General features: G+C 39.1%; 1 protein-coding gene across 1 annotated transcript; it reads left to right on the top strand.

Moving 5' to 3' along the window:
* Positions 1–225: 225 nt before the first annotated feature.
* On the top strand, positions 226–24,678 carry st3gal2 (ST3 beta-galactoside alpha-2,3-sialyltransferase 2). Its single transcript, XM_030137072.1, has 7 exons — positions 226–882; positions 13,399–13,458; positions 14,823–14,956; positions 18,281–18,460; positions 18,717–18,762; positions 19,310–19,429; positions 22,766–24,678. Exons 1-7 carry the CDS (start codon positions 454–456, stop codon positions 22,937–22,939), a joined length of 1,143 nt encoding a protein of 380 aa, XP_029992932.1. The 5' UTR covers positions 226–453; the 3' UTR covers positions 22,940–24,678.
* Positions 24,679–25,506: the final 828 nt, after the last annotated feature.

Genomic DNA, 25,506 nt, shown 5'->3' with positions numbered 1-25,506 from the left:
TGTGGGTAATTCTGCCCAGACTCCAGTGTCAAGTCGGAGCTGCATGTGAAGCGAGTGCATAGTCGTCCGTGGAGAGAGAGAATCTAGCAGAGACAGAGCAGAGAGTGGAAGGGTAGGAGAATCGCAGCGCACAAGCTTGACTGTGAGACAAATCGACTCTGACACACTGCTGTCCCACAGTGTGTGTATATGTGTGTGTTTTGTCACTAGTCTGACAGAGTGGGTGTTAGTCGGGGAGTCATCCCGTCCACGCTGACCGGGCCTTGGTGGTCGTTACGTGGAGGACGTGGGCTGGGGACAGTGGCAGGCCCAGGGGTGGGGGCATGGCCATGGGGGGGCCGCATCCCGTCCTCCACCCTGCACCGGGACAGGCGCTGGGGCTGGGGGACCTGGGGCGGGGGAGGGCCGTCCAGGGGAGCGTCCAGACTGTCCGAGCTCAGGCCGTGGCTGAGCATGGGGGGGGCCGGGGCGGCAGGAGGTGGGGGCGCAGGTAGTAGTAGCAGTAGTCCAGACGGGGTGGAGAAAGGAGGGGGGGGCAGGGTGAGGTGTTCCCGCAGACTCTGTGTTCTCCTGGGGTCGCTGGTCCTCGTCTTTCTCACCTCGCTCTTCTTCTCGGTGTCGCTCCGAGGGGGGGTCGGTTTTAACTACCTGGAGCCCCCCGGGTGGGAGGAGTCAAGGCGGGTGAAGCTGGTGCCCAGCTACGTGGGGGCCCACCGCCTGTCTCCACCCGACACCCAGCAGCAGAAGACGTGTGCCTGCCCCCGCTGTGTCGGAGACCCCGGGGTCTCTGATTGGTTCGATGAGAACTACGACCCCGACATCTCACCTGTTTGGACCAGAGACAACATCCAGCTGTCCTCAGATGTCTACTACTGGTGGGTGGTAAGTAACCAGATGAGCTACTCACATATAAGTTTGTGCTTTGAAGGTCTTCATTTTGTTGGACATGAATTAACCCATAAAGACTCAAACATCCACCGGTGACCAGAAGTATCTACTGATCTAAACTGTTTAATCCACTAATCCTATCAATACATGTAAATAATTGGGGTAAAATACAGTTATTCATCTTTTCATGGTCATCAGATATGACCCATTTGGACATTCAGAGGCTCTATAACACAGGCGTCAAACATGCGGCCCGAGGGCCAAATCTGGCTCACCAAAGGGTCCATTCCGGCCCTTGGAATGAATTTGTGAAATGCAAAAATTACACTGAAGATATTAACAATCCTTTTAGTTCAGGTTCCACATTCAGACAAATTAAATCTCAAGTGGGCAGGATTCAGTAAAATACTATCATAATAACATATAAATAATGACAAATCCAAATTTTTCTGTTTGTAAATGTAAATATTTTCATGTATTTACACTAAAACAAAGTATAATTTTGCAAAAAATGTCAATAACATGAACAAATATGAACAACCTTAAATGCCTTAAGAGAAGTAAGTACAATTTTAACAAGATTCTGCCTGTTACTAAAGGTTTTGCGTATTTGTAGATCCACTGTGATCTGTAAGTTATAATGTACATGTGGAAATGATAAAATGAGGCAGAATACTGTTAAAATTATTCTTATTTTTTCAGTTTGTCCATGTTTTTCACATCTTTTGAAAAGACAGTTTGTAGATGTAAACCTTTTCATAATGCAAATTTACTTTTTTGCTCTTAAACATAGAGAAAAGTTTGGAGTTGACATTATTTATATATTATTATGTTCCTATTTTACTGGTCTGGCACACTTCAGATCAAATTTAGCTGAATGTGGAACTGATCTAAAATGAGTTTGACACCCCTGGTCTATAGTGAACATGGAAACACCATCATCTTCTACAACATTGATACACCAGTAAAACCTGTTGCGTTCAATCAATGACAGTGGATGGAGGTGTTTAGTTTATGTTCAGTTAATGATATATTTTGCTGAAAAAAGTCGCTTTTTCTTCACTTTTCTGTGTTTCTGGTGTAATAACCCTCAACTTTAATCGGAGCTTTTATGAACAGCTACATGATCAGTGCATTAAATATAGGAAAATACATAATTTTTACTGAAACAATGCAAAACATAGGGTAAAATCACAATAAATGGTTATAAATCAATTTAAAAAGGTTAAATTTAGACGAAAAAATCAAATGGGACCTGCCGCAAAAGTAACACTGGGTCTTTATGGGTTAAATGAATAGTTCAGTGTTTTGCTTCCTTTTATCTCACCGTCTTGTTTGGGCATGAACTATTGTGAAGGCGCTGTGTCTGGTGTTCTCATCGTTAGCAGTTTCTTCTCTGATGAAACAACTGGTCGGATTCATTTCAGATTTTATTTGCATTTTCCTTGGGACAATGTCAAAAAAGTTTCTCCACAGTTTGCAGAAATGTTGATATTTGAGGAATTTTTGAAATATTAAAAATGGGCATTTCCTTCTAATGGTCCATATTTTAATGGTTTATAACATGTAAATGGTTACAGATATCAACCTAGTTCCTATTGATCACTGATAGAAGTCATTGAATTAATCGAGTTCTCCTCCAGTGAAAGTCCCGCCCACTTCTATAGTTAGATTGATCTGCATCCAGACCACAGGACTGGAACATAGAACAGAACCTGACAACCTCACACATTCTACTTGGGACTGATTCTTGATAGAACATGAAGCTGACATACAGAGACATTGGTCCTATTTTTGTTGCACCAGCTGATATTGAGACTTATACAGTCACAGAAAAAAATGATTAGACCATCAAAATTCATCAAAAACAATGGTAATGCAATCCAGTCCTAACTCCTGTGTGGATCATGTGACTAAAACAGACAGAAAAGAAAACATGAAATATCTAAAAGCACTGTTTTTTTTTCAGTACAATGACATACATATTGATGTAAGAACTGAAGTGATTTTGGTTATTATCAAGAAAACATGGAAAATGGATAGATATCAGCTCTGAAATTAAACTACTATGAGCTATTTGTGTTTTCATTATATTTGTCCAAACAGATGGACCTTTAGTTGGACCAGGCATTAAAATGAACAAAGAAACTGAAGAAAACAAGCGTGGTCTAAGAATTTTTTTCCACAACTGTACCTCTGTTTGACATCAAAACTTTCATCAGTCCTATAAAAGAGGTTGTATAAGATTGCCTCACAGTGACACAGCAGTTTGAGGGTCTTCAGGGGTCATGCTGCCTTCAGGTGCTGTTGGGAACTAATGGTCCTTTCTACTTGTTAATTAGAAATTATGCTTGCATTGTGCTGAAGTGCTTTTGTGTTGTAGTGAAATGAAAAAATGGCAATTTATTGTAACCTGCTACTTGGATAAAACAGTTTTGGGTGTGTTAATTCATCTGCTACAGCATTTTTCATATTTATTTTTGCACATTGTATATACTATAAATGTGCAAAATAATCAGCTAACAGCAGCAGAACATTAATGAAAGCATTTTCAAAAGTTATTTCATCTTGGCAGCTCGTAATCAACATTTTTTCTCAGTTCTCCAGTGGAAAATACGACGTGAGGGGGTGTTTATATGTCATTTTTGAGTTTGTAACTAATATTTACCATAATTCCCATAGCAGGTAAAGGCAGGAATAGACACCAAATTAGTCGCTTCTTCTGTGATACATCCACGTCTACCACATTAAAACCAGCCTGTAAACATACGCAGATGAGGGAAATGTGGTTTCCTCTGGATAAAAAGCTCTATAACTTTGCTTTTCTCCACCAATTTCAGCGTATTATTTTTCTTCAGGTTTATCATCTTTCAAGGTAGAAATGTTTGGAGACAAAAAGGCTTTTTAATCTCATACTGGTACTCAGATCTCCTCAGATGTAGAGTCTCAGGAGATGGAAAAAGTGCTTCTTGCCCATGTTCTGTGGGTTTATTGAGCAGTGTTGACCATTTCAGTATGGGGGACAATGATATACTACCCAGAAATCAATGCAACATCTATGTGTGTGTGTGTGTGTGTGTGTGTGTGTGTGTGTGTGTGTGTGTGTGTGTGTGTGTGTGTGTGTGTGTGTGTATATATATATATATATATATATATATATATATATATATATATATATATATATATATATATATATATATATATACACACACACACACACACACACTGTATGTCTATGGGTCAGACCACACTGATATATGGTACCTTCAATTTGGTGGATAAAAAAAAAAATCAAATATCAACAGTGAAGCTTAAAAAAATTAAACTCCTTTTTGTATTTTTTCAAGAATTGCAATATTTTCAAGGGTTTATTTTTGTTCCCTCATAATTATTTATGTATGGACACTTTCATACATCATAGGTGGGTAAAGCACTTACTGTTTAGCTTTTTGTGGTTGTAGCATTTAACATTTACAGCAACCATCAATCTTGCATTTTGTGAAAAATGTTAAAAGAAACCAGCACGAACGCAAAATTTACAGTGTTACAAATTGAATGCATGCATTTAAAAACAAGTTACTTTCTGTCTTTCCATTTATTTGTTTCGAGCAGAAGAAAAAAACAAACTTTTGTGTACAAGGAACTAAGAGCAGAGCAAATAAATTAATGAATAGAGGTGATCAAGACAATATAGAAACTGCCATGTACACTTTTAATAACAAAATAAATTCAATATGTATTGCTCAAAAAGGACTTCATTCTAACCCAGGGGTGTCAAACTCTTTTTAGTTCAAGAGCCACATACGGCACAATTTGATCTCAAGTGGGCAGGACCGGTAAAATTATAACATTAACTTGTAAATAGTGACAACTCCAAATTTTTCTTTGTGTTTTATTGCAAAAAAATAAAGCTAAACTAAGAAAATGTTTAAAATTAGCTATCCTTTCACAAAGCATGTGAATAACCATGAACCTGAAATTTCCTAAGAGAAACAAGTCCAATTTTAACAATATTATGCCTCATCTACTCATCTATACATCAGTAGATGAAGTACAACTAACAGCACATAGTGGATCTACAAAGGTATAAAATATTTAATAATGGGAATAATGTTAAAATTGCACTTCTCTTGAGACATTTCAGGTTGTTCATATTTGTTCAGGTTATTCACATTTTGTTGTTAACGTATAGCTTGTAGATGTCAACATTTTCATGTAATTTGCTTTTTTTTTTTTACATTAAAACAGAGAAAGATTTGGCGTTGTCATTATTTATAGGTTATTATGATAGTATTTTAACAGTCTGACCCACTTCAGATTATATTGCTCTGTATGTGGAACTTAAACTAAAATTATTTTAACAAATTCAACCCATGGGCCAGATTGGACCCTTTGGCGGGCTGATTTTGGCCCACGGGCCAGATGTTTGACACCCTCATTCTAACCTTTATTTATCACTGACTCAAAATAAATGTAAAGAATCTATGTTTATTTTTGTGATACAAGTTTGTGTGAACACAGCATAGGGGTAGTAATACATCCCAGTTACAGATCTCTCTTCATCCTCTTGATCCTCACAATCCCCTCTTACAAGTACTACATGCTCCCCATATATCCCTGCCAGTTAGGAGCATTACGGGGTTGGCAACTGTGTTCCCTCTTACATATGTCTGAAAAACACAAATAAATATGTCTGATGAGAGAAAGAAGAGGGAGGAAGTCAAGCATTACCAACCCATCAGTCAGTTTTGCAGTGATTCATGTGAGCATCTCGTTTTAATGCGAGGTGTGAAGTGGTTTCACGTGGGTGTGTTTCCAGTCAAACGTCCAGTTTTACACAGTGTCCTTCAGTGTCTGGTCTAGAGTCCTGTTTCAGAGCCGCAGCCTCGGTCTATGAAATGGCTGAAAACTGCAAACACAGGCCAACAGCTGCCAAGTCATTAGGTCACACTGCAACAGGGAGGTGATGAACCAGAGGGGAGAGGGAAGAAGGGATGGAGAACGGGAAGAAAGGAGGAAGAGGAGAGGAAGGAATGACAGTAGAAATATGAAGGAGAAAATGAAAATGAGTGAAGGAGAGGCGAAGGAGGAGGAGATTGTCAGAGGGACAAAGGGACTAAAACAGGAAATGGAAACATGAAATGGAAAGCAAAAGCAAAGACAAGAAAGGTACAAGAAGAAACAGGATAGACACATCTGTCTTTGCCACCAAACAAAATAACTTCCTGCACCTCTGAACTTGTTTTTCTTCCTTTTTTATTAGAAATTCTCTGGTCCAAACTCTGAAAACATCTTAAAAATGTGTTCTGAAGGGGTGCACATAAACTGTCGGTGTTTCTGTTTCAGTATCTCCATCACTGCTCTGCAGATTCATGGCTGCTGTTAGTGGCCAATAATTCCTGCCTTTATGTTACTTTTCCACAAAAATAATTCAAGTTCCACACAGACAGATATAGGATTTAAGTTTAGGAAAAGGAGAATACTTACAGGATCAGTATATTAGTCTCATATCCAATCCTCAATCTAAAGTTCTGGAATTGGGGGAAAAACTACCTGACTTGTTTGTATTTCCTTAAACTGGGTGCATCGGTCTCAGGGCCGTTGACTGCATGTAAAACTGATTAGTTCTTCAGATGTTACCACATTAAAATATGCACTAATACTACTTGTGAAGGACACTAATCATCAATAGCATCCCTCTTTAACACACTATATGTTGGTGTATAGACTCTGAAAACACAAAAAGAGGTATACTGCTTCTATGGCAACGCTGGACATTTTAACATTTGGGTAGAGATGCACCGATGCCGATACCAGTAGGGATGTCCCAATCTGATTTACAGATCGGTATCAGCTGCCGATTTGGCATTTTTTAGAAGATCGGATTGGATTTAGTCATGAGATTTTGGGGGGGGGGCAAAGGTTGTAATTTGTCCCTCACTATGAATTTGGAAAGTGCAAAACTGATACTAAAGCTATTAATAGTCAAAGGCGTCATAATTGTTTTAGTTCAGGTTCCACATTCAGCCCAATTGTGATCTCCAGTAAAATAATAGCATAACCTATAAATAATGACTCCAAATTTAAATCAAATTTTTTTTGTAAAAAGTCATTATCGGCAAAACTAATCCTAAAAAAAAAAAAAAAAATCGGATTGGAAGCAAAAAAATCCAGATCAGGACATCACTAGATACCAGTATTGGGTATTAGTCCGATACTGAGCACGTGTACTTCTACTTGTACTCGTAAAAGTGCTCCGATACAAACACACCGAAACCACTTTATGGTGACAAAAGTAACGGTGACTGAAAGTTAAGTTAAAGACACAGACGGATACGGACAGAGCGTTCTGTCCAACCTCTGCCTACATTCTGTACACAGTTCTATCAGTTTTCCGGGTACTCGCGGATTCGTTCCCAGACGCAGAATTCTGAGCAGTACCACAGGGAACCATGGAGGTAGAGGATCTGTTCTAAGAGCGACTGTGTGAGTTAGTGAAAAACTACTGACAACTACCCTCATCAATATCAACATTAGCATCCACATAAGTGTTACCTCCTCTGTCGGTGCCATGTTTGTTATTATTGAATTTCTTCTTTTTTGTCTCAAAAAATGTTACTCTTCTTCATGATATTTGGCAAGTATGGTTAATTAAGAGCAGCGCCCCCTGGTGGATTAATTGAGAAACGCTTATTCTAACACATTAAATGTCAGTAGCAGCACTTTGTTCCAGTCAGACTAATGACAACGACAATAAAGCACATTTTCAAAAGGAACTAAGAACTGTAATGGTATAATTAAGTACTCATATCGGTACTCGGTATCGGCAGGTATCGGTGCATCCTTACATTTGGGTCTATGACATTTACTCGCTGTTGGATTCAGCTTGGTTTTTTAGTAGGGTTGCAAACGATAATTCCCACAAACGTTACATAATTTTAAAGACAAAAACTGTTGCGCATTGACTTTTAGATTAAGGTCCAGCCCATAACTAACACCAAAGATGGACAAAATAATCTGGATTTGTGAGAACTTGAGACATAGTCCAACCCCAAAATTGTTCTGAGGCTTTGGATTTAAAGACAATTGAGCAGCTGCATTGCTATTAGCTTTTGTCTTAGTGCACTATGTAGAGAATACAGTATTTTTTGGAGCTGCAGTCTCCAAATATTCACTATTAAGGACCAATAAAAGCATTTTAACTCGACTTGAGTTAACGGATGGCTGGGTGGACATGACAAATGAATAGAGGAAGGAAAAATGCATCACTTTCGACCAGCATTGGCTTATTGTAAAGGTCAAGAGGAATTAAATGTCAGCTTTTTGGAATCAGATGACAGGAGAGGTTTTGGATTCTTAAATGGTGTTAAATAGGAAAAACAAAATGAAGAACTTACGTCTCTGGTGTTTCTGCATTTGTGCTTGACTTGTTTTAATTCTGATTCTAGTCAGCCCGATGTTTGGGAGCAAAGAAAACAAATCATTACACGATGTATGATTTGACTTTATGCTCGTCAATCAACTCTAATGTGTTTCTGTGTTTTTGCGCCCACGGGGAGGACAGAAGTGAGTAGAAAATGAATGAAACGTTTTAGAGAATGATTTGTTCCGCAGGACCTAAACAGTGTTTTATTTGAGTGGAACATTTAGGGAGGGAGAGATTTTAATAAAACCTGGGTTCATTCTGCTTATTCCTCCGATGTGAAAATGTTCAAATCAACAAGAAAAGTTGAAAGTATGGAGGTGGATGCCAGGTAGTTTATATTTCAGGAGTCAGAGGACAGCTAAGAGGAAGGAGGCAAGACAGTGTTTGGCATGGCTGCCAAGGAACATCTGCCAAAAATTAGTAGTCCCTGAACAAAAGTGGTGCAGCGAGCCAAGCCGACGCTGGCATCATGTAGGGAGGAAGAGACAGAAGCAGAGAAAGGGTGGAGGGATCAAGGAGAACGGGGGAGAAAAAAAATGAAACGGAAGGGGGGAAAAAGCACGAGAAACTAAGTGGGAGAGCACAAAGAAAGATTAAAAAGAGAGAAAAAAGATTTAGTGGTCTTAGATCAGCAGTGATGAGCTGCATGGTGCAAAGGCATCCCATAGAGACGAAACCATGAAGAAAGACAAGAGGAGGAGGAGAAACAAAGAGGGAGCAAGGGAAATTAAAGAAGGAATTATCCTGCACTCACGTACTATGGGAATTATGGTAAATACTAGTTATGAACTTGAAAATTGGACATGAACACCCCCTCATGTTGTATTTTCCACTGGAGAACTGAGCAAAAATGTTGAGCCATGAGATGAAAATAACCTTTGACAATGCTTTTATTACTGTTCTGCTGTTGTTAGCTGATGATTTTGCACATTTGTAGTATACACAATTTACAAAAAAAAAAGAATAACTCTTATAACAGATGAATTAACACGTCCAGAACTGTTTTCCTCAAGTAGCAGGTCATGATAAATTGTGTCAGCCATTTTTCATTTCACCACAGCTCGAAGAAAATGTTTCCTCTCACACATGAAATCCAGCTTGAAAATCATGTATTGATCGGTTTATATTGATATCAATGGTCTGGGACTCTGTGTGCGCTGCATCTAATGCTGCCTTCACATGCTATGGGAATTATGGTAAATCCCAGCCACGAACTTGCAGACGAATGCTCCCTCACGTCCTGTTTTCCATGAGCTGCCGAGATGAAAATAACCTTTGACCTTTTCAACATGGCAGAGAGCAACGAGGGATGCATCGTGAATGATAAATAACACTTTTATTAAAGCGATGATTTTGCACATTTATAGTGTACACAATTTGCAAAAAAAAAAAAAAAAAAACCCAAACAAAACATAAATGCTATGGCAGATGAATTAACACATCCAAAACTCTTTTACCCAAGTAGCAGGTCAGCCGTTTTTCCATTTTGCTACAACAACAAAAGCATTTTAATCATCAAAATCAGAATACTTTATTAATCCCAGGGGAAATTATTGGGTGTTACAGTTGCTCCATTCAAGTCTAATAAATAGTAGCAGGAGAGAAATTATCAATATAACAAAAAAGACCAAAAAATAAATACATAAATATACACGTTAAATTAAAATACTCTATTAAGACACAATTAGAACAGCAGTTTGTACAATATGCACTTGACATTTTATTATCAGTATGGTAATTAAAGAAATGTACATAACTAAGTGTGCAAAAATATTGTGTGTAATTATAAGGTTATAATGTGGACGTAAACAGTCACTGAACACAGCATTCTTGTAATTTCGAATTCACAAGTGGAAAGTATCATCTTCCCGATAGCACATGAATGCAGCATTAGACAGGAGGTTAAGGAGGCTGGAGAGGACGTATGAATGGAAACACAAACCAATGATGAGGTGTGTGTGTTGGGAACAGTGAATTAAGGCCGATGGTGGGTGAAAGCAAGCAGTGACAAAGGAGAAGATGTGTGTGGGAGAAAAGCAGAAAAGGGAAAAATGCTTATGGAGATGAACAGCTATGCAGCAGCTGCCAATGACTCTGATGGGACTGGAGTGTGTGTGTGTGTGTGTGTGTGTGTGTGTGTGTGTGTGTGTGTGTGTGTGTGTGTATTTTTTGGTGGTGTGCGTACGCAGGTGTTCCCTTTCTCTTTACATGCATGGATGCACATTGGCTTGTGTGGTTTTGGCAGAGGCTCCAGTGTTTGTTAAGGTTTGTCAGGCTAAGCTAACGCGTGTGTGTCATCATTTCCTTTACATCCCTTCTATGAGGCAGGTCAAAACAGTGATCCACAATCCACGTTCACATTCAAAGACGATTCGTTTCTCTTCTATGCTCAACAATCTGAAGTGTGGCGAGAAAGCAGTGACGTTACATGACAGAATAAACTTAATTCTGGCTCAGCTAATACCTGCTAAAACAATACATGCAAACAGGAGATGGGGTTACACTGTAAAGATCAAGAAGGTCATGCAGAATTGGCTCACAAAGACTCAAAATAACTAAAGAAATGGAAGATAAATGATGTGAAAATGGCTGAAAAATGTTCATCTGATCTTGTGCTAGCTTAAATGGCTACTCATAAAGGGTTAAGTTCCCTATTTACCTTCACTTCTGGCCTAAAGGATCTGAATCACTGACATTTACACCCTGAATTTTTATATTTGTTCCATGAAAATACATAAAATTACTCCCAGTAGTCTATTGTCTTTATTCCAGCCGTGTATCTGTATATTAGCGCATTAGAGCATTTGACCAATCATATTTCACGATCTTGTGTCGCCGGGTAAAATAAATCTACCTTGAGGCTCAGAATCAACAGTGCAATCTCTGACACTTAAAAATAGATGCAATGAACTTGTTAATTTAACCAGTCAGATTTCATCTTGGCCACATGGGGGTGATCCAGCAGGCGCACAATAACGAGGGCATTTGATTGGATGGTCAAAGAGCGACTAGTCAGAGCAAACTGAGCTACAACCCACATCTGTAGTGACTGGTAAAAGATAAAATTTACTGGTTTAGATTTGATATCTGTTTTCAACACAACAGAGCGGAGATGCGGAAAAGAAATGCATTTAATAGCAGACAGACTAAAAAAAAAAGGCTGTAATTTTGCTAAGTATAATGAATTTGTTTAACATTCGTATGTTTTGGTCGTTTTGTTCAGTAAATATTGCTGATTGCGTTGAGATGATGTAAGTGGTGTGGCTGTGGCTGACTTGGGTTCAGTGGTTTTCCTACTTTAGTAAAGACATTCATTCTCTACGTCAGATACCTGTGATGCAACACCCTGTTATGTTATGCTGTGTTTTGTATATATTGATGGTATAGCATTAATATTAAAAGGTGGCCTAAGTCAGGAAGAACAACACTGAAGAACTAGATGTGAAATACACAGACCGACACTGGTATTTACCAAATATGAGCTGCAACTGAGTAACTACTTATTAGCACAGATATATTAACACAGTCATTTAAAAAAAATTGTGGTAGAAAATCAGTAAAATATGATGTGTTTGGGCAAAAACATAGACGTGAGCTGAAACCAGATGGTTATTTGTGGTTTTAAAGGGCTCATATTTATCTAAACTCACTTTTATTAGTCTTCGGTTCATTTATTTATGTATTTGGACCCTAAGAGTTCATACAAAAAGTTTGAATTTGAACCCTCCAGGTGCTGCAAAACTATCTTTATATTCATTTTGGCAAAAATCAAGTGAATTTCTACAACATGTTTCAATTCCCGCTTAATTTGTTACATTTTATAACTAGTTACATCACAACATTTGCACATATGAGGTCCAGACTTCAGACGAACATTTCTCCAGTTCGACATAATTGTTTGTCAGCAGCAGTGGTTGTAGTAAAAACTGAAAATATGTCCAAACTTGGAGCAGATTACCTAAAATGTTTAGCTGTTGGTTGAACGGGACAGAGCAGCACAGTCTACAACCTGGAGGGGGCGGGGGCCTGAAGTGGCTCATATACATTTAAAGGGCCAGCGCTCCAAACCACCTTTCTGGTGTCATTACTCAGAAATAGGGTTGAAGATGGACCAGTGGAGTTGAATGAATGAAGAATTCAGACCCAAGCAGAGCATTTACAGTTTATGGAGACCACAGGGAAATGTTGGAAAATGAAGAATTCCATTTAAAAAAGCAAAATATCACTCCTTTAAATGATTCACAAAAGACCAAAACAATAACAGCATTTTATTGCCATTGTTTAGATTGAGAGCCCCCTAGTGGCAGAAACGCCACACTGCGCATTTAATTTCTGTTCCTCCATCAATCTGCCCCCCACCATTTATATTCTAACTGTACCCTTTTTTTCTCCAGACTCTATTTATTCTGGTCGTTTTTGACTCATCCAGACGAGACGGCCTTGTCATCTTTCGCTGTCACTTTTATTTATCCTGGCGACTCAGAACAGGAGGCCCAGTTTGACGTCTTATTGTGCCTGTGAATGACAGTGTAAAAGAAAACGTGTCTGGGAAGAAAAAAAACAAAAAAAACCACAAACTTCAGCACTCTGTCCTTTAAGGTAAAATTAGAACATTTTCAGGTGCAGACAGATGGTCACGTGTAGTCTGGAAGATGCTAAAAACAAAAAAATCATCTGTAGGAGAATGACGTGTACTGGACTGTTAGAACCTTCCTACATATTTTGCTGTTTTGACTCAGCTTTAGAGCATCATTCTACTCCTTCCTCTATCTCTTCCTATCTGTTTTTTCTATTTTTGGTCATTTGTTTTTGACTTGTTGTCAGAAACGCCTTCGCTCGTCTGACCACAGTTCACCCGGTCTGACGGCATCCCATCAATCTGACACATGACCGTTACCCAAAAACACACAAACACACACTGAGGCACAAACACCTGCTTATTTGCACATGAATGCAGCCGTACGTATACATGAGCACACACAAAGTTACTAAATTTAAGGTCTGTTGTCAGATCCAATTTGTCTGCAGAGAAGCAACTACAAATCCTAACCATATTTTTTTCCTCTCTCTCCGTCTCTCTCTAGATGTTACAGCCCCAGTTTAAACCCCACAGTATCCAGCAGGTGTTGCTGAGACTGTTCCAGGTATTTTATATTATTAATTCATCTTTCCATTACTGTGGTTCCCTCAAATCCACCAAATCATTACCTAACACTCTTGGGCACAGGCTGAAGGCAGCGGATTGTCTTTAACCCTATAATGACTACCATCATTACAGACCTGGATTTCTTTATGTTGTTTTTGCAATAAAAGTGTCAGAAAATGTTGGGGTTTTTTGCCAATTCTTTGGCACCTTTTTTCAGGGAGCACTTAACTTTCAACATTTGGCCATTAATTATCATTAAAATATGTAATAAATGCTTAAAAGAGTGTTATTGCAAAAAAAAAAAAAAAAAAAAAAAAAAAAAGACTTGCGTTTTTATCATATTTATTATGAAACAACTATAAATGTTCATAAAAGTTTGTGATTATACAAAAAAAACTTTCAACCATTTTCCATGTGCTCAAATATTTTAGTTTGTCAGGATCATTGTGTGTTCATGTTCTTCTTATTTTTAGTTATTTCTAGTTATTTTTATCCTGTGTGATAGTCTGTGTTCATTTTCTGTCTAGTTGTAGACGGAGCCCCTCATTTCACTGACAAAAACATCCATGATCTGATTCAAATACAGACACTACATCTGTGTATGCCCTGGATAGCTCTGCATATAGATTTAAATATATTTATATAAATATATATACATTTATATAATATTTACAGCCAAATTTCAACTATCAATGAATTGAATGAACAGGAGAAATACAGATACAGTGGAAAAAAAAAAGGTGAAAACACTTTCTGTCTACCATCCAGAGTTCATATGGTGTCATTTTCATTCAGTTTTGTTGGAAAACTGGGTTCTCTGTCCATTATTCTGCCACCATCAGGTCGATGTGGCTCAAATTGAGTTCATATCGATTGTCTAACAATTATTGTGGATAGATTTATATATAGCAGAGGATAGAGGAGATTTCGGGAATATACTCTTGCCGTCAGCCCCCGACTGCGTAAGCCTCGTTTTACTGATGGTGAATGCAGAAATGTGGCAACGGAGACACAATCGTCGAAAAAGGTTTTAATAGACATTAGGGTTCATCAGCCACCTAGGTCATGCTTTTTTAATGCACTTCTCCATCCTTTTCTCAGTCTGTGCACTTTTTTTTTTACCTCATATTTAAATATCTGTGTGGCTCCCTGGGGACAGAAGGGACTCATGTATTTTTCACAGAGGGGTCTCATGAAGAATTCACCCCCACTAGTAGTTTGAAGCAGGATGTACTTTTACAATCAGGTCTGAGCTGCAGGTTATTTGACGTCCTCTGCTATTTTGGTGCCAGTGTCCTATTTCATTTCCTCTGTAGCTTGGATTCAGTCTCATTAATTTGATTGTGGGTTTCTGTATCGCAGGTGATTCCCGGAAGATCGCCGTATGGATCATGGGATCCGAGCCGCTGTCTGCGCTGCGCCGTGGTGGGCAACTCCGGAAACCTCCGCGGGGCCGGATATGGCGCCGCCATCGACGGACACAACTACATCATGAGGTTAGAGGATGGATGTAATGAAGAGATGGATGGGGTGATACAGAGCAGAGAGTGGATGCAGGGCTTTAATGCAGGTAGTGCATCAGATGAGGCTGAAGACAGTGTCTGTCTGAGGCAGGGCTGTCAAACATACGGCCCGTGGACCAAAACCGGCCCTCCAAAGGGTCCAATCTGGTCTATGGGATGAATTTATGAAATGCAAAAATTACACTGAACATATTAACAATCAATGATATTCAAATCATTTTAGTTTAGGTTCCACATACAAACCAATTGGATTTCAAGTGGGTCTGTAAAGCAAAAGTAACTTACTATCATAATAACCTATAAATAATAACAACTCCAAAGGTTTGTTTTTGTCTTAGTGCAAAGTTAAATTGCCTGAAAATGTTTACTGCCACTCAAGTTGTGTATTACAGGAAGTTTTACATTAATTATTATTGCAAATGTAAAAGAACATAAGATCCTGGGGAAATTTCTCAGTTGACAGCAGCAAATACAAAAAGTGCAGGAAAGACAGAAACCAGAAAATATACACTTGTGAAACAAAACAAAGAGAAAAAAGGTGTATTTATATAAATTTAGATTTAAATGTAAATATTCTATACATATTTACAATGTATTTGCACATGCACATATTGTGATATGGGGGGGGGGGGGGGGGGGGTGCTGTGAACTGTTATATAGTCTGATGCTGTGGGAGGAATGACCTGCAGTATTTACTTAATAACACATGATTCATCTGAAAGTCCTTCTATACAAATAGAAACAAGCCTATAGAATAAAACCTTAACAGATGTGTGTCTGATTCCATATTTAATCTCACTGTTTCATTCTGTCATCTGTGTGGCTCTCCTATTGGTTGATTAAATGTCACCTGACTCATGTGAAAGACCACCACAAAGAGCTTTATGTCCTAAGAAGCGGAACTGTTTAGTGGTTCTCACATACACACTCACTCAGAGCCACATAAATCCCTTTATCTCCAGCGATGCTGCAACGGTGATGAATCACAGGCCTAATTGTTGTCACTTGGCATGAACACACAGCTGTACACCGTCTCCTGCGGTCTACGTGTGTGTTTTGTAGAAATCCATCAAAGTCACCATAACCTGAGCAGGACTAACCAGTATTTCCATTAGCCTCCATCAGCGTTTTATTTAGTCTCCGTAAACCTGAGTGAGTGGCCCCCAGCTTCCATCATCTCTGCAGATGGATCCTCATTTCCAGCAGCTTCACGAACCACCAACACTTCTGCCCGTTTTCATCTCTGCATTCTGTTTGTCCGCTTTGTTCGCTAACATATGGGAAGACACACTTGATGTCTGTTTTATTCACCTTGGTGTTGACATAAACAGCTCACTCCTCCAGACTGTGAGTCACATCTACTGTAAATACAGCCGACGAAGACAGAGCTGAAGGCTCCAGTTTCTGCCATAAAAACAGTGAACTGTTCACATACACATATGGACAAAAGTATGTGGACACATTGAATCCAGGGCCCAATCCCAATTCACCCCTTGCCCCCCCCCCCCCCCCCCCCCCCTTAGCCCTACCCCTCCATTTTGCGCGTTCATGTGAAGGGGTAGGGGTGTCCAGATTCTCGGTGAGTCAGAGGGGAAGGGCTAAGGGGGAGGGCTGTTTGGACCTCCAAACTGAGATTTTTCAGGACCACACTACAAACAGAAGGGTTTGAGAAATCTCCCATAATTCTGTTCAAATCATCACCAAGATGTAGGTAAACGCGGCAAAAAAGTGCAGCAGGGTCGAAGGGTTGTCCTGTTTCACAGGGGAATGTTTCGACCCCGACCCCTTACAACTCCGTTTCAAGTGCCAAGCGGTAGGGGTAAGGGGGAGGGCCATGGGGCGAATTGGGAATGGGCCCTGGTATTTCTTTTCTAACAGGGGTCTGGGATACAAAACAATAATGACAAATGTTATAATATAGTTTTATATTGGGATGCATATTATTGCAGCGGTTAATTTGGTTTAAATTGTTATCTTTGTTTCCAAAATGCCTCAGTCACCACGTCACTGTTTTAGTAATATCATCATCGTCGTGTTTCAGCTGCTCTTAGTATGAAATCTAGTGGGATTTTCCCTCAGGATCTGTTAGTGACCAAATCAGATTTAACTGGAGTGTATGTATATTTGTCGATTTACTAGAAATACGACACTGAATGTTTGTGTGTGTGTGTGTGTGTGTGTGTGTGTGTGTCAGCTTGTTAACACCTGCCATGTTCAGTATCACAAGGTACAAAATGTTTTTACAGCTGGCTGTGCTGCGTAGAAGAAACCAAAAATATATTTATACAGTTTTACAACAGAGACATTAAACTGTTGTTGATTTTACACTTTTCCAAAAGTGCAGAACTACAACTCCCTTAAGGGTGTTTTCATGTTTCCATGGTTCAGTTCATTTATAGCGTGAAAAGACTGACTGTCATCACCAATGCACAAAACAAGAAAAACGGAAGATGATAAAGAATATTTTGTTAAAGTTAATAATTATAATAATAATAATAATAATAATAATAATTGATTAGATTTCTATAGCACTTTACATTATTGATCCATTATTCATTCACTCTCACATTCACACTCTGGTGGTGGTACACTACGTTTGTATCCACAGCTGCCCTGGGGCAGACTAATGGAAGTGTGGCTGCCAAATCACGGGAAGCGACCCCTCCCACCACCACCAAACATTCACACACATTCATACACCAGTGTGAGTGACACTGGAGGCAAGGTGGGTGAACATGGGCAAGACATGGACCGACATTCGAACCGCCAACCCTTCGGTTATTGGACGACCCACTCTACCTCCTGACCTCCATGACCATGAAAGGATGAATAACTGTATTTTACACCAATTATTTACATGTACTGATAGGGTTAGTGGATCAACAGATATCAAACAGTTTAGATCAGCAGATGGTTTTTGAAGTTAAACTAAATACAGGGTTCTGGATGAAATGATGAATTCTCATTTTTCTAGTATTTTTCTCATTTTCTCCTCACTTGAGAAGGATTTGTTCACTTTTATGCCATATTTCAATGTTTTTGATTAATTTTTTTCTATATTTTTCAAGTATTTTGCTTATTTTATTTTCATTTTACAAGTTTTTGTACATTTTATTCTATAAATAATTGAGGTAAAACTGCATTTTACACCAATTATTTACATGTATTGATAGGATTAGGGGATCAACAGTTATTAAACGTTACAGATGACTAAATGCTTTTGGCTGCTAGTGGCTGTTTGGGTCTTTAAGGGTTAACCTGCAGCATGACTTTAACATTTGTGTCTCTTTGGTTCAGGATAAACTTGGCCCCTACGGTGGGCTACGAGGACGACGCTGGCAGCCACACCACACACCACTTCATGTACCCAGAAAGCGCCAAGAACCTGGCGGCCAACGTCAGCTTCGTCCTGGTTCCTTTCAAAACCCTGGACCTGGTGTGGATCACCAGCGCTCTGTCCACGGGCCAGATTAGATTGTAAGACACACATGCAGATTAATATAGAATGTGAATACACACATGCATTAGCCATAATTATAACACACACACACACGCATGCTCACACACACACGCACGCGCGCGCACACACACACACACACACACACTAGACCTACCAGAGAATCATTGAACTGGAAAAATCAGTCTGCTGCCAATCATAAAAAATGAATTGCTGCTGCAATCACATAAAGTGCTGATTGAATGTGTTTAATCAGTGTCTCTCTCCGTTTCGCAGTACTTATGCTCCAGTGAAGCAGTTCCTGCGAGTAGATAAAGACAAGGTGTGCGCACACACACACACACACACATATACATACACACACTCATGTTGACCCCGCTTTGCTGCAATTATATCGTCCCCTCCCATTGTTGATCGGGATTACTGTTTAGATTATAAACCATCCCATAGTTTTCAATAATCTTCTGCTTACTCTTTAATCCATGAAAATAAATAAACTCAATCTAATCCCTGCCATGCGAAGACTTTGCGGATATCTTGTCAAAAGCCCAGAAATATAGAGTTATAAGATTTATTTCTCAGCGCTAAGCAGCCTAAAGCCCCGACGATTGGAGCTGAGCATCACACAGAGGTAGATGATGAATGTGTAATTACTATTCGTTTGGTTAAGGGTGCTCTCGGCACAATCAGAACCTCAGGCGGTATTAAAAATTGAACTTGACAAAATCTTTTGTTCGTTTGGCTCTTCCCCTCATGCACATGTAATCTGGGTGCAAGGTTTAACACTTGGTTTGGACTGTTCTGTCTGAATGTCGCAACACAGCAGGAGAAAATGACATTATCTCCTTTACTCTGCATCTACTAAACAGGTTCAGATCTTCAACCCAGCATTCTTTAAATACATCCATGACCATTGGACCAGACATCATGGGCGTTACCCGTCCACTGGCATGCTGGTGCTGTTCTTCGCTCTGCACGTCTGTGATGAGGTCAGTGTTGTACTTTTTGATTTTACTCTTTCATTTACTGAAGGAGCTCTACTCCACAAAATGTTAAAAGGTTCAATATAAACTCTGAAGACTATTTCATCAAATTGACAACAGTGTTCACATTCAGGGACATCTGTAACTGTATTCAGTCTGGTTCATTTTGTCACATGTCAATGGCATCACAGAAAGCATGGTGAACACACACACACAAAAAATCAAAGACAACAGTACGTGATGATTAATCTAACAGTATTGTAGTCTCTGTACAGTATTATGTACTTAAGGAATGAAATAACATAATATGATTACAGATCCATGAATAATTATCACCTGTGATCATTAAACAAAGACTATCTTCTATACATCCTTTATCTAACCCTGTGAATTCCTCATTAACATTAAACATCCCTTTTCAAGCAGCAGGATCAGTGTGATTACACTGTGTAGCTCTGAATAAAAAAAAAACATTCCTGGATTTGAACTGTTTGAAATATTATATTATACTGTAATATTGTTGAAATTGCACTCGGAAATATCAGGTTGTTCATGTTTTTTTTTTCTATGTTATGTACTTTTTTTTTAAATGATAGTTTGTAGATGTAAACATTTTCATAATGTAATTTTACTTTTTTCACTCTAACTCTTATTTCACTGGACAATAACTACCTTTGTGTTATGTATAACTGGTCATAAACCTGATTAAATGGCATTTTGCACCTTCATCCTATTGAACATTACAGTTTATTTTGCACCTTACAGTTAAATTATATTGTTTTGGGGTTTTTTTTTTAAGTCCAGGTCTATTTTTACACTTCTAAGTTATTTTGTGTAGTGTGTTTGTTCTTGTGGTCTTTTTTTCTATTTTATTTACTGTGTCATTCTGCTGCTGCACTGTTCTTTCCCAGTTTGGGATAAATAAAGTACATCTACCGTTTTATGAATAAGAAGATGACAAATCCAGAAAGGCAGATCAGCTACTGTATTTGGGGAGTATCAGAGAACAGCCTTTAGTCTAAACAGAAACCTGAACGCTTCTTGTGGTGTTTACTAACCTTTAAAACTCCACCGAGAGAGCCACGTTTTCACCGCAGACCGTCCTCCAAAAGCCCCGTGATGGAGTCCGCGTCGGTGGCCTCAGATTCGGTCCAATGTGTCGAACCGTGTCCCGCTCTTCCTCACATTAGCTCCGCTCTGGTTGTTGTGCTCCTTTACTGTCTTCAAGTCCTGTTTCAGTTGGTTTTATTTTCTCCCTGTTGCTTCACTGAGATAAATCCCTGTGTTCACTAACTGGAGACTTATCTTCCCGAAAATATTAATATTCCGCGTCCAAATCTCTCCGAACCTCCTCGTCGGTCTATTTATCGCTGATTCTGTCCGATTTGTTGCGGGGAAAAAACAACTTATTACAGGTGCTTTTAAAAATGGCGGTAGACCGGAAGCGGAAGTCTTCTTCTTCGTCGTCCATTTTCGGCAGTAGAAGCGGGAACCGGTGTTGTGCCGAGGTTCGTATCCCCGCCGAGAATTGTTTCCCAAGGCCTCCAGAGCATAATTTTGCCTTTTTTTTTTTTTTTTTTTTTAAATCTCCTAATTATGGCTTTCTTATCTCACAATTATGACTTTTTATCTCATAATTGTGACTTTTTAATCTCATAATTTCAATTTTTCAGTCTCATAATTTCGACTTTTTATCTCATAATTATGACTTTTTATCTCATAATTGTGACTTTTTAATCTCATAATTTCAATTTTTCAGTCTCATAATTTCGACTTTTTATCTCACAAGTATGACTTTTTAATCTCATAATTTCAATTTTTCAGTCTCATAATTTCGACTTTTTATCTCACAATTATGACTTTTTATCTCATAATTGTGATTTTTTAATCTCATAATTGCAACTTTTCAGTCTCATAATTTTGACTTTTTATCTCACAATTATGATTTTTCATCATAATTGTGACTTTTTAATCTCATAATGTCAATTTTTCAGTCTCATAATTTCGACTTTTTATCTCACAATTATGACTTTTTATCTCATAATTGTGACTTTTTAATCTCATAATTTCAATTTTTGAGTCTCATAATTTTGACTCTTATCTCATAATTATGGCTTTTTATGTCATAATATGTTATTTTTTGCAGTGGTGGAAGCGGGTTTCCTATGTATGGAAGCCAGTTTCCACCACTGAATAAAAGAAATATCCCCATGGTAAGTCATAATTGTGAGATAAAAAGTCAAAATTATGCTCCCACAGACAGGGGAAACAATTCTGAGCGAGGATACATACCTTGGCACAACATCGGCAACAGGCGGCTTTCACCAATCGCCAAACACAATTTATTTATTTATTTATTTATTTAATTCTATTTAAATAAAAAAAGATTTGAAATACAAACAGTATACAAAGCACAGTATACATGTATACAAAAGAACATGAAGTAATAGATGTACCAAGGGTAATAAAATGGTTGTATATGTCACAGAAATCTGATGTTTTTGATGCCTTTTCATTTGTCAAATTGTTAATGAGCTTGAAGTAAAGTTCCATCTCTTATCAGAAAACAACAAAGCAAGGAGTTTTCTTTATACTTGTACTTTTATGAATACATTTTTTTTTCTGTTTTTTCTTCTTCTTCTTCAAACATTTTTATAATGTAATTTTCCTTTTTTTTCTTCACTAAACTGTATAATAACGAACCTCTATGTGGTGTATAACTGGTCATAGACCTGGTGCCACTGCACCTTCATCATACTGAACATTTGTTTATTTTGCCCTTTACGATCTGTTTTTGCACCTTACAGTTTAATTATCCAGATCTGTTTTTATATTTCTAATTTATTATGTATAGTGTGTTTGTTCTTGTGTTCTATTTTTCAGTTTTGTTTATTGTGTGTCATGCTGCTGCTGCTGCTGCATTGTAATTTCCCCAGTTTGGGATGAATCAGAATCAGAACACTTTATTAAACCCAGGGGAAAATTGTATGTTACTGTTGTACCATTCAGGTATAATAAAAAAAGAGCAGGAAAGGACAGCAATTTGGAAAATATGTACTAGACAATATATCATCAGTATGATAATAACAAGAAGTATTCATAAACAAGTGTGCAAACATTGTTGTGTTATTAAAATTATATGGCTTATCTATCTATCTATCTATCTATCTATCTATCTATCTATCTATCTATCTATCTATCTATCTATCTATCTGTCTGTCTGTCTGTCTGTCTGTCTGTCTGTCTGTCTGTCTGTCTGTCTGTCTGTCTGTCTGTCTGTCTTTTACTTTTTTTCTTTCTTTCCATGCCTGTAACCTCCCACTTTTTCCGACTCTCCTCCAGGTGAATGTGTTCGGTTTCGGCGCAGACAGCCGAGGGAACTGGCATCACTACTGGGAGCAGAACCGCTACTCTGGAGAGTTCAGGAAGACCGGCGTGCATGATGCCGACTACGAAGCCCAGATTATTCAGAGACTGGCGAAGGCTGGTAAAATCACTGTGTTCCCTGGGAAATAACCGACACATCAGAGCATGTGTTTGACAGCAGGTGGTTGAAGATGTTCTGTTTGATTTGGAGTTGAAACAAACACAAAATGGCTCTTTACGTGAAGTGGAAACAGTGTCATTCTATTAACCTTAACTCGGATGGGAACGCTGGACTTGAACCTGAGGACCCAGGATCACATACCTTTGATCCAGCTGAGATAGATGACGTAGAAGTAGGAGGAGCCTCAAACTGAGACAAATAAATAATGGGCTCTTAGTTGTTTTCAGGACTTCGCCTCTAATGGGCAGAACCACGACTGAAGATAAGACTGCTGATCTTCAACTCAGGAGTGAAAACAAGATAGAGCTGGAGGAAAAACATTAATAACCCCCCCCCCCCCCCCCCCCCCCCCCACACACACACACACACACACACACACACACACACACTTCTGGACTCTGACATCAGTGCTCACAGCGGATGACTAATCCTCATCTATTTACTCAAATCCAGCGTCCACGGTACTGATGAAACCATGAGAACATCCCTGTTGGCGACCCAAAGGCCCACGCACCGGCTAACTGAATGCATTGTGACATGCGGACTGAAACCTTGGACTTAGTTTCCAGATTTCAGAGAAAACCCTGAGGCGTCGCTTTCCCTGAGAGAAAATCTTTTCTTTTTGTGGCAAAGCACACACTGTCACATTTGGCTCCACTTTATAGGAGCTCTGCCTCGCAGGACAGTCTTGCTGGGACCTTGTCTGGCTGTGATGGGTTGTAAACGGCCGCTTATGAGAGACCAGAGGTGATTGCTGTGTGTTTAATATGGTATGACTGTCCTCTAAACCCCCCCAGGACCTCAGTGAGGTGAGGCGTTAACACCACTGAAACACAATGGAGACTTTTCTTTTCTGCCTTTTTATTCGTTCTGACTCCGATATGTCACCGCGGTAGCAGTAGCATGAGCTTCAGCTTCTGTAGAGCCTGGCTCCAAACACCACAGAGAACGCGGCGTGGTCGGTTTGACCGCACAAAACTTTAATGAGGCCATCTCTTGGGATTTGACATGTTTGGATAGGATGGAGGCATGCTGCTTTCTGGACTCGTAGTTTAATCCCCATGTGGTCTGACAGGGTCTCATTTAGGAGAGGCTCGGAGAGAAGGAGCTGCAAAGCCACTAGGAGAAACGCATCATTAGCTTGTGTTTGTGGACAGTGAGAGGAAAAAAAGGAGCAGGTTTAGTCGAGTTCAGATGTAGAAGGGTTTTTTTTTTTAAGGGACATCAAACTCCCAGCCTGACCCTGAAGTCCCATCAGACCAATCACTGCTCGTATGATGGGGTTGAAGGAAAACAGGGAACCGCCACTGGATCTGTCAGCAGCTCGTCATCATTAACCACTCATCAAGGGAAGGGGAGGAGCCACCAGACGCCTTAGCCTTCACTTCCTGTTCAGATTTTAACGATAATTGCACACACACACCTCCACCTTCCATTCAGACTGCAGATTTAATTAGTTTCATATATTGTGTTGCTTTCTGTTTACACTCCGCTCAGATTTATAGTTTTGGCTCGGATTTTATTTCCCACCCGGGTGGCACAAAAGTAAATGTAGTAGCGTATTTACATATTTACAGGCGCACTGGTATCAGCATTGGATACAAAGAGCTGTGTTAACCCTTTAACCCCTGAGCCCTGATTCCAGGTAAAGGTGCTGCTGTGAGTCTGCGTCTGTTTCAGGTTCATTAAAGCTGCTGTGAGTATGTGCTTGTGTTCCTTTTCTTCAGTGGTTTTGCTTTAATGTGTGTTTTCGGGACAAAACAGGTGGAATAACAGAAAAAGACAAAGAGAGGGATTGAAGTTTGACAGATTTTTACTAAATTAGGCACTAGACTGTACATCAATAAGAGATTTAGGATGTTGAACACGAACTGAACAACTAGTATTTAAATTTGGACCCAACAGTTTTACTTTTGGCCTCTTTTTTTCTAAATCACTTCAGCTGTTTTTTTGGCACCTGGTTGAACTCCAAAAAGCAGTTGCACGGTCAAAACTCAGTAAAAACACAGTCCAAAAAAAAAAAAAAAAAAAGGAAAATCACAACACTGCAAACAACAGTAAAAACAAAAAAACGACAAGGAAAACAGTGTAAAAAAAAAAAAATGCCCAAACTGTCTATTTTTATAGTGAGTCGGTCTCACTCACTGCTCTGTGTTTGACCCCCCATTCCACAGGTGGCGGGGGTGAACTGAGCATGCTCAAATGTCTATGAAAAGAACAAGGTCTATTCTATCAGCACATTTTGAATTTTTTTCCTATTGAGCAAACGGTTGAAATTTTACAAATATTAAAAATAAATCATACATTCAGAGCGCTCAACACAGACACGTCAGGGGTTAAAGGTTTAAACATGAATGTGGTGTTTAAAAAAAGATGAAGATGAATGTGCCACAGATGGGGGGGAAATAAAAGTGTTTGGTGTGTACTGACGCTTTAAAAACCAGCACTGATAGTTTTAGAAGATGAAATGACAGGCGTAATGAAAGAAATGAGCCTGAAGTGAATCCACTGAGGAACAGGGTGATACAAGTTTTCT

Source organism: Sphaeramia orbicularis, chromosome 6 (assembly GCF_902148855.1).
Source record: "Sphaeramia orbicularis chromosome 6, fSphaOr1.1, whole genome shotgun sequence".
Classification (NCBI taxonomy): domain Eukaryota; kingdom Metazoa; phylum Chordata; class Actinopteri; order Kurtiformes; family Apogonidae; genus Sphaeramia; species Sphaeramia orbicularis.
The sequence above is the reverse complement of the archived record's forward strand: the minus strand, read 5'-3'. Positions and strand labels throughout refer to the sequence as shown.